At 37.7% G+C, this 9,901-nt stretch overlaps 1 protein-coding gene across 1 annotated transcript; it reads right to left on the bottom strand.

The window, feature by feature from the left end:
* Positions 1–594: 594 nt before the first annotated feature.
* tubgcp5 (tubulin gamma complex component 5) lies at positions 595–9,792 on the bottom strand. The gene is made up of 21 exons (XM_077717822.1): positions 9,381–9,792; positions 9,093–9,146; positions 8,828–8,936; positions 8,665–8,761; positions 8,499–8,578; positions 7,901–8,036; positions 7,709–7,826; positions 6,750–6,839; positions 6,573–6,666; positions 6,259–6,493; positions 5,130–5,332; positions 4,670–5,066; positions 3,581–3,791; positions 3,142–3,513; positions 2,359–2,443; positions 2,160–2,280; positions 1,943–2,097; positions 1,359–1,484; positions 1,187–1,275; positions 893–993; positions 595–812 (listed from the first exon to the last, which is right to left on the bottom strand). The coding sequence occupies exons 1-21, from the start codon at positions 9,512–9,514 to the stop codon at positions 766–768; spliced, it is 3,054 nt and encodes a 1,017-aa protein (XP_077573948.1). The 5' UTR covers positions 9,515–9,792; the 3' UTR covers positions 595–765.
* Positions 9,793–9,901: the final 109 nt, after the last annotated feature.

The raw sequence follows: 9,901 nt of genomic DNA, 5'->3' as shown, positions 1-9,901 counted from the left end.
TTATTACCTATTTATTTGTCTAAAATGTTTTTCTGTGTCTGTATTCTCACCGCTACTGTAACAATGACTTTTCCCAAATACAAACATATATACAAATATACATATACATACATAAACATAGATGTACATGTGTACATACAGTTGGCCTTAACATTCAGCCATTTCTTTTGTTATACTCACAAAGGTCGCGGGGGGTGCTGGAGCCAATCCCAGCCAACTTCAGATACCAGGCTGCGGATAACTTGAATCAGTGGCCAGCCAATCGCAGGGCGCAAGGAGACAAAGGACAACTATTGACGCTTACATTTATACCTAGGGAAAAATTTAGCACACCATTAGCATAGCATGCATGTTTCGAGGGATGTGGGAAGAAACCAGAGTACCCAAAGAATACCCACGCAAGCCCGGGATGAATAGTTCATCAATGTGGAAGTACAACTCATTATTACAGTAATCCCTCGAATTTCACGGTTAATGTAGACCAGATAATCGAAAAAACGCAAAGTAAGATGACCCTTATTATTACCAAACTATCAAAATAATAATAATAATTTCAATTCATTCAGCACATGTTAAAGAATGTGGACAAGTCCATTAAAATGACAATATTAGTGAATTTAATGAGTTTCATATATCAACACTGCATTAACTCATTGACAGAAAAACAACGTTAACCCAAGTAAACATAAAAAAAACATTTTTCAACGCCATGAAATGAATAAATTATGCCCACCCTACGTCTCATAATCACGTTGCGGACCCTCGTCAACATTGCTCGAAGCCCGCCATCAAAGAGAGGGCGAGTGACTCCACTGTAAACGACACAGCAACAAAAATTTAACGTTAGATTCCATGGTAAATCTACTTAAAAATTTATTTTAATTGTACTCACAATGAGGGAAAGAACCACGACAAACAGCTTTGTTGAGAATGGTCACCAGGAACATGTGGCAGTTTTTAAAATCCGACTCCATTTTGGAAATAGCCTCAATCCTGTAAAAAAAATCCATAAAAATATATAACTACCGTCATTTCTGCACTATAAAGCGCACATTCAATAAATGGCTTATCTTAAAATTTGTTTCATATAAGGCGCAACAGATTATAAAACGCAGTAAATCCCTCGATGCGCCTTATAGTCCGGAAAATACAATAATTTACAAGAATTTGAGCGGTTCTATCTTACTTCCAGGCTCCAAAACCAGCTTGCCACCGGTCAGAGAAAATCAGGACCAAGTTTAACACCTTCATGATGGCTTCTTTGACAAAACTGACCTGGCACAAAAAAAAAAAATGGAGAAATATTTTCAATTTTTCCAATCATAAATATTCTTGAATATCTGAAAGCTAGTATTTACCTTCTCTCTTAATAAACAGCGATCATGAATGGTGGCCAAGTATCTGTAATGGATCTTAATAAGTTGATCCAGGTCTTTTGCTTCTTGGACCTGATGCTGGAATTCTAGTCCAGTGCTGTGCAGAATCTGACAGATAAAAATGATAAAAAAAAACATTTTTATAATAGACAGTTATTAACATTCATTTGAAAATGTGGTTACACTTTAGTTTATATATTTAAATATTTAGATTTTAAGATGTGATGGACAGTTTTTGCATGGTTTGCAAAATAACATGCATTTTTCCTCCATCCAATATATTGTTAAAATAATTTTTTTCAAACGTACTGTCAATATTTTGTATAAAAAATTAATTTGGTATTTAAGTCTTTTTTTTGTCCGAACTTGAGTTTTGATAAAAAGTGGGTCGTCTTATATTCGGGCCAATATGTGGTTTTTGCATTTTTTCTTTAATAATTCGGGCCTGTGATTCATTCTCATGCATGTTTATGATCTGAAATATGTGTTCAATAATTCTCCTTCGCTCACTCAGAAGAGAATTGGTAATTTTGTCGATGGGGGTGAAAGATTTCAGCTCGGCTTACCCTGGTCATGATGTAATTGTGAAGACTGTTGACAAAATGCATGAGTTTGACACGTAGCAGGCACATGCGATGAATCTGTTGCTTGATTGGTCGCTCTTTCTGCTTGGCGTCGTCTGTTGGCACACCATCCACTTTCTTGGGGAATTCGATGAACCCTAATAAATAAATAAATCCGTAAATACAAGTATTATTTTTAAGGGGAGCAATTGGTACGTACCGCTAAATCGAAGCGTGTCCAAGCTGTACTTGGCCCATTTGATCTGAAGCAGCAGCAGAAAGACTTGATTGTAGATTTTTTGGCACTCGGAACTGATTACAATGTCGACTGGCCAAGGAACCTGCAAAAAAGTTGAAAACAACTTTCGTCACGAGGGCCATGGGGGTGCTGGAGCTAATAAAGGGTGAAAAAAACATACCTTGTAACTGAGGGTCAGCACTTCAAGATTATTGACGGGGTGTTTCTTCCGGCTGGGGTCAATTGTCTCCAAAAAGATAGACAATCTGATTCATTTTTTAAAAAAAGGACAGAAATGGAATCAATTGTGTTAAAAAATAGAGATGGAAGGATTATCGGCGCCGATATTTGGCAATAAAAAACGTAAAAAATAATAATTTGTGAATCAAGGGGGCGGCTTATACGCGAGAAATTGTGAAATTCAACAATTTAAGGTGGTGTCAAACATATGAAAATATGAATTTTCTGTAAAATCTATAGTTCTTGTATTATCCGCTAGGGGCGCTTTAGTACGTGCAGACAACATGAATTGACATTTATTTATGTTCTTATGTTATTCTCTTGTTCTTAATATATTGTTCATAATGTAAAAGGAAAATTCTGTTAATAAACATTTTGATAATTGACTCATTCTTTGCACTAATTATTAGTATTGGTGACTAATACAAAAGTGGAAAAAAGTGGGCTTATTGTCAGTTCCATGTAATTTTGCAACGAGTTTACTTGTCCGGCCCGCTTGATCTCAAATTAAGCTGGATTCGGCCCGCAGACCAAAGGGAGTTTGACACCCCTGATTTAAGGCAATCTTAAGGGGACGGCTTATAAGCGAGAAATTGTAAAATTCAAAGATTTAGGGTACTAATATGCGAGAAAATACGGTACCATTAATCAGCATCGACCCTGAAAAACCCATATCACTCGATCTTGTTAAAAATCCCATAAAAAAACAAAACAAAAGCAGTACCTGCTACTATCCTCCGGGCGGCGCTGTCCGACCGCTTCTTGCAACTGCCCATTGAGGAACGCCGGCTGCTGCCAAATCTCCTTCTCGCGCACCTTGTCAAAAATAGCCGTGTAGAAGTCGTACATGGTGTCGCCGGCCTCCAGCAAAAAGTAGTTCCTCATGGCTTGCAGGTATTCCAGTAACTTGTAGTCCTTCTTCAAGGTCTTCATGAGGTTGCCGCAGCATTCCACGTAACGTCGTTGGATGTGCGGGTAGAGGCAGGAACGCAACGTCAGTTCGAAGGTCTGACAGGTGACCGACTGCGACGAACGCTCCAAGGTGGAGTCGTCCCGGGAGAAGCCTTCGTGGAAATCGCTTTGCTCCAAGTACAACCTGTCCAAAACGACATGGGCGACAGTTAACGAGAGGACGGAGAGAGACGATTGGCCCATTTGCTGACCTGGCGAAGTTGATGGCCAAGAGCGGGTCGTGGACGTCGTCCATTTCCAGGTGGTGAGAGATGACGGACTGCATTCGGATTAGGCTCCTCCTGGTGGATCGTGGATCCGTCGCGGGGCTGGCAGGCGATGTGGCGGGCGACGCCTCCTGGCTGCCAAGACGGGAACGCACTGACTCCAGGAACAGGGTGTACAGACTCTTACGCTCAGCATCTGTGAGGTGGGTGGAGAAACAAAAATATTAGCATTTATTGAGGATTTGTTTATTTGTGCACTTGCATACTTATTTGTGTTGTTGACTACTCATGTGACCTATTTATTTATGTATTATATGTATTGATTATTTATTTGTTTGTTGTTATAACCCTGTTATGTGACTATTTATTTATTACCTATTTACATTTTTTTATTATTATTGATTATTGATGTACCATCTTTAAATTATTTATGTATTTGTCACCATTTATTGATTTATTTGTGCATTTCCTTATATTTGTTGGCTAATTATGCGACTACTTATTTATTTATTACCTATTTAATTTGTATTATTATAATTGATTATTGATGTATTATCTTTAGATTATGTATGTATTTGTAATTATTTGATTATTTATTTATTTGTGCCCTTCCCTACTTATTTATGTTGTTGACTACTTATTGTGACAAATTATTTATTTATTACGTACCTATTTATTTATCATTTATTATCATCTTTGATTATTTATGTACTATTTTTAAATTGATGTATTTATGATTATTTCTCAAATAATTATTTGTTTTTTTTATTTGTGCACTCCTCTACTTATTGTGACTACTTATTTCTTGATCATTATAATTTACAGAATATTTATTTGCTTTAAATCTCATTCTACTTTTCTAATGAAAATAAAAACATCCAATTTAAAGATGGCCGCCGGTCAGTTACACTGCAACTGCACCCCAAAACATCTAATCTCCCAAAATAAATCTATTTTTAGTATTCTTAAGGCCCTCCATCCCCAAAAAAGACATTCCATCTCCATCTTTTGACTCCCAAAAAGCCTCGTGGACATTAACCCAAATCCCGCTCTCGAACCCAAGACCGCACTGACCTCTCAAGGATCCCTCAGAAGACCCCTTGCCGTCTTCCTTGCGGTCCAGGTTCTTCAGCAGCTGCATGGACTTCCCGGCCATGATGATCTGCTTGAGCACGGGTTTGAGGAAGGACACCATGGTGAGCTGGCGGTTCCCCCCGCCGGCGGCGCTGGCGTCTCCCCCCGCCGAACTCCCGCTAGCCGCGTCGCTGATCTCGCTTTCCACCGTCTCGGAAATGCTGTACAACGTGTAAGTGGCGTGCCAAAAGTCCCTGTGATTAACCGCCACGTCTTTGTTCCGTTGTATGATGAACTCTTTGGCGGGATCGAACAAATGTCCGTGAACGATCCATTCGTCTACGATCTCCAAATACGGTCGTACGGTTTCGGTCCACAACGAAAACAGCAACGCCACCTGGTGGAGGGAGGAAAAAATGCTCAGGAAAATCGAGGAAAATACGCTCGGAGGAGGCGTTACCGTTTGCTCCGAAGCTTCTCCCACGCTGTCGAACTCGATGATGGCTTTGTAGAGCGTGTTGAGGAGGTGGGAGGCCCGCACCACGTTGGGGGTCTCGGGGGGGACTTCGGCGACACCTGTGCGGAAGACACGCTGGAGGACTTTGAGCTGTGCGAGGTGTGGGCTGAGACGTTCCAGGACGGCGGACAGGGTCACTGTTTCGTCTGGGATTGCAAACCAGAGAAGATTGTAGTGTTCAAAATTACTGGTATAATGTCATTATTTTAGATATTTATTTCAGAAATTATCTTTAATTTCCCAAATTTATTCTTTTTAAATACTAATTTTCCAATTTTCTTCTATTTGTACAGTGTTCAAAATTCCTGGTATGTCATTCATTATCTTAGATATTTATTTCTGAAATTTTCTTTAATTTCCAAAATCTATTTTTTAAATACTAATTTTCCAATTTTCTTCTATTAGTGCCTCTTTTCCATTTGATTTGAGGTATTTTCCAGTTTGATCAGATTTTTTTATAACATACATTTTTTGTTGTTGCGCCTTATAGTGCGGAAAATAAGGTATATTAAAACACCGCAAAATTCGAGCAATGTTAATATTTTAGATATATTGAATATTTCAGAATCGTTTTTAATGCATATTTTTGTTTCCGTGTTTGCTGCGCCCTATAGTGCGGAAAATACGGTATAATAAAATACAATTCATTTCATGCTATATTTCATTTGATTTGAGGTATTTTCAATTTTTTTAATATACATTTTTTGTTGTTGTTGCTGTACCTTATAGTGCATAAGCCAGTGGCAGTAGTTTTGTCCACTGTTATTTGTTTTTTGTTTTAAAACCCTTCTATCTCTTTTTAAATGACATTTTAATATTTCTTAATACATTCCTTTACATACTTTGTATTTTATACTTTGACTTTAATGATGAGTGATGAGTATGTTAATACTTCAGTCCTTTTTTTCTGTTTATGTTTCATACGTACTGTTAACGGATGCACTTTTTTATATGTATCCTATCTTGTGCTGACCCCGCCCATCTGTCACATTTTTAAAGTCAATATGCCCCTCCCCCGGGCCCAAAAGTTTGCCCATCCTTGTATTAAGCCCATCATTTCATCCAAACTTACCTTTGCACACGAGTCCTCTCTCAATGGCAGTCAACTCCTCCTTGAAACCCATAAAGTACTTGTTGAGGGCCCAAACAAAAGCCTGGTAGGTCCTGAACGGGGGCTCGGAGCCGCCCTGGGATCCGGTCGGAGCCAGTTCCGACCCGTGGCCCGTCACCTCGTCGATGAAAGTCTGCAGCTGGAAAACGGCTTGGCCGTACGAGGCCACGTGTTCCAGTACGGAACGTAGGCAGTTCTGCAAGTGACCACCAAAAAAAACAGGCATTTAACGTCGCTACATTTGACTTTCGGCGTTAAAAAAACGGAATACTTACGCCAGTGAGATGAGTCACCGCCACGTTATTTCTGACCGTCACGTTCCCGTCGTGAATCTGGAACAGGAAGTGTTTCTTAACTCCGGAAAAAAGCCTGTGATATAAAAAATAAATACATTTAAAAACTAAAGGTTGGGATGAACGAGTACTGTTTCAAAATGGACGCCGGGAGCTCACCACAACATTTCCCGGATGACTTGGGTCTCGGTGACAAAGATTTTTTCTTCTGGTAGGTACAGTGGATCCGTGTTGTATAAATGCTGGTCCCTGTGAAGGAAAATATGTCTTTGGCGTCAAAAAATGAATACATATTTCATACAATTGTTGGTAAAATTGAATTGAGTTAAATCCCTGTATTGTCATGATACAAGTATAAGGAGATTTAAAGCTTTAGCCCCAAGTGCACAAATAACAACAAACAAACAAATACTCAATAAATATATAATAAATAATAACAATAAATAAGTGGTCAACAACATAAATAAGTAGGGAAGTGCAAAAATGACAACAACAAACAGATCAATAATACTAAAAATAACCAGTAAATAACTAATAAGTTAAAAAAAGGCAACATAAGAAATGAGTAGTAGTAATAATAGATAGTCACATAAATAAGTATAATTTTTTATGCATACTTATTATTAGCTTTCAATCTCATTGTACTTGTATAATGTAAATAAAGGCATTAAAATAAAAAATATATATTGAATTGAATGCTTTTATTGTCATTATACAAGTATAATGAGATGTAAAGATTTACTAACAAGTGCACAAAAAAATAATAATAATAAGTCAGCAATAAATGATGAATAAATAAGTAGTAGTCAACATAATAAATAAGTAGTAGTCAACATAGATAAGTAGTACAAAATTATTAACGCCTATAGAAATGGAATGAAAATACTTGATTGTTTTCTAAGCTACCCCACATAATGTAATTTACAACTCATTGTATTGATTTATTTGTTTTAAATATTAGTGAGTTTGCCTTGTCCTTCATTTTATGCGGGTAAATAAGTACTTACATCTCATTGTACTTGTAGAATGCTAATAAAGGCATTTATATTTAATTGAATGTGCTAAAAGGGGATGAAATTATGGCAAATTGACAATTGACATTTTGGGACAAGGCTTACCAAACATTGAGCAGGTTGGAGTGTAAATGCAAGCTGTGAGCGAATCGGGGGGCATGTGGACCCCAGTAGGGGCTCACCACGTGTTGCTCTAGCCAGGCCCGGGCATCCGGTTCACCCACTGCAATAAAAATATATATTTATATTTTTAATTTAATGGCTAAAGCTACATAGCAAAGTTTGAGTGGGTCCAACCTATCCATGGAATGGAAACAGCCTTGTCAGCTTGGTCTTTGTCCTCCTGGGGGGTTTTGTCCAACTGGATCCCAGAGTCCTCCCTGCTGATTGGCTGTCGGCCGTCTTCGTCCTCGCTGTCGTCCTCGGACCAAACCTGTGATCATATAAATCTGATTTGATTTCTTCAAAATACAGAGCAGTTATATGTCCAAAAATATGTATTTTGTAGAATTTTCAGATTTGGTGAGCTTTTTTCCCAGAATTTAAACAATAATGTCTCTCAAATTGTCCTTTTTTGCGAATGGTTAAAGAAATAAAAGAAACAAAAATAACGAATCAGCTATTACTCATGTTTTGGTTTTAGCTAATTTAGCATAAAATAAACAGCTTGGAATAACTGAAGTGTCATGAAAAAGGAAGTGAGCAGGCTACTTTCAAAATAAAATAACGTTTTGACAAAACTAAACAGTGATTCAGTCATCCTGATCGATATAATATAATATTTCTTCAGTGTTAAATCATGAGGGGAAAATAAAATTTACTATTTTTTTTTATTAATCAGGATGGAAGAAAAATATACAAAATATTTTTATTTTTTAAAATCAGTGATACTCACAGGCGTATCAGGAAATGGCCCATTGTCAATATCTTCACCTTCCAAAAGATATTTCGCCCAGTCGAAGCTATCTTTGACCACTGAGAATGGAAACCATGTGTACTTTTTAATTGCAGACCCTTTTTTTTAATATTAAAATTAAATATGAAAAAATGGCTTAACTCACCCGTCTCCTTGACTCGGGGTCTTTCGGTAAAGTTAGTATTGGAGGGAGAACCTGATAAGAATAGGAGTAGTGACAGTATGCTGTAATGGACTTCTGTCTGTGGGAAGAAGAAATAGTAAAAAGTGGGAATAATAGGGAGAAAAATATGGAAAATTGAACATACTTGTGTTCCGACGGTATGAGCGAGGGGTGAATTGAGGAACTCATCCGTAAGCCTCATCCAGCTTCCAGCTTTGTTCACTTCGGAGTGGATCATCAGTTTTTCATAAATACTATGTACACAAAAACAATATACTAGCATTTATTAAAAGTAGATTTTACACAGGTTCAGTATGGTAATTATGAATAATCACGCATAGCATTTTATCGCCATATTAGGACAGATACTACTATTCATGCAACTGTTATTTAATATAATAAAGACTTACCCAGTGATGCTACGTTGCACTTTGTGACTGTCCACATCCAGGAAACGATGGAACCTTAGATGAATAACAGGAAAACAACAAGAAAATGAATAATGAATTTCCTCAGGATGAATGAAGATGAGTCAGCATAAAAATAGTCGCCATTTTAGTAGTGGTCTCATGTTTACAGTTGTTTATGGGGAATAAGAGGGGGTCTAGAATTAATCTTTGGAGGACACCACAATGCAATGACGTGTCTCCGTGTTTGACAACTGAAATTGCAGATTGAAAGAGAAAAAATGTACTCACTTAAAGTTGGACCAGGCGAATTTAAGAGCCAGTTGGAAGTTCTGGTCCTCTTCATCTTGAAGTCCACTTAAGCACCTGATCAGTTCCTTGGTTTCCCTCTCCGTCTCCTTCTCGAAGGCAGTCCAGTGAGCCATTGTTTAGCTAAGCGTTACCTGAAAAGAAGACTCCATATAAGGAGAATACCTACTATTACTCCATAAGTGGAATATATATCACGGAAACCGTCATTTGGGTCTGTCACCAGTGGAGTTTAGCTTTTGACTCAAAACATTAGCATCATCTGCATCGGTGCGTTCAAAGGCGAAGTGCGCATGCGTAAACTCCAAAACATTATGTTTTTATTATTTAAAACAGTGTATTGTTATATTTTAAGGGTCACAAATCGAATTTCACGAGTCACAAGTGGATAAAACGTTATTATAAAACAAGTTAAAGCGGAATTTGTTTGTTTTTGTAGTACTGACCCATAATGCAACAGACAGTGACGACAAGAAACCCAGAAGTATAAAATCTTTCCGCGC

This window comes from Stigmatopora nigra, chromosome 5 (assembly GCF_051989575.1).
Source record: "Stigmatopora nigra isolate UIUO_SnigA chromosome 5, RoL_Snig_1.1, whole genome shotgun sequence".
In the NCBI taxonomy this organism is placed as follows: Eukaryota; Metazoa; Chordata; class Actinopteri; order Syngnathiformes; family Syngnathidae; genus Stigmatopora; species Stigmatopora nigra.
The sequence above is the reverse complement of the archived record's forward strand: the minus strand, read 5'-3'. Positions and strand labels throughout refer to the sequence as shown.

Excerpts from the sequence above, each read along its gene's own strand:
- tubgcp5 (XM_077717822.1), bottom strand. The coding sequence starts at position 9,514 with ATGGCTCACTGGACTGCCTTCGAGAAGGAGACGGAGAGGGAAACCAAG. Across the intron at positions 7,827-7,900 it reads TGTTTCCATTCCATGGATAG|TGGGTGAACCGGATGCCCGG; the intron begins GTTGGACCCACT and ends TTTTTATTGCAG. Across the intron at positions 6,667-6,749 it reads GTCATCCGGGAAATGTTGTG|GCTTTTTTCCGGAGTTAAGA; the intron begins GTGAGCTCCCGG and ends TTTATATCACAG.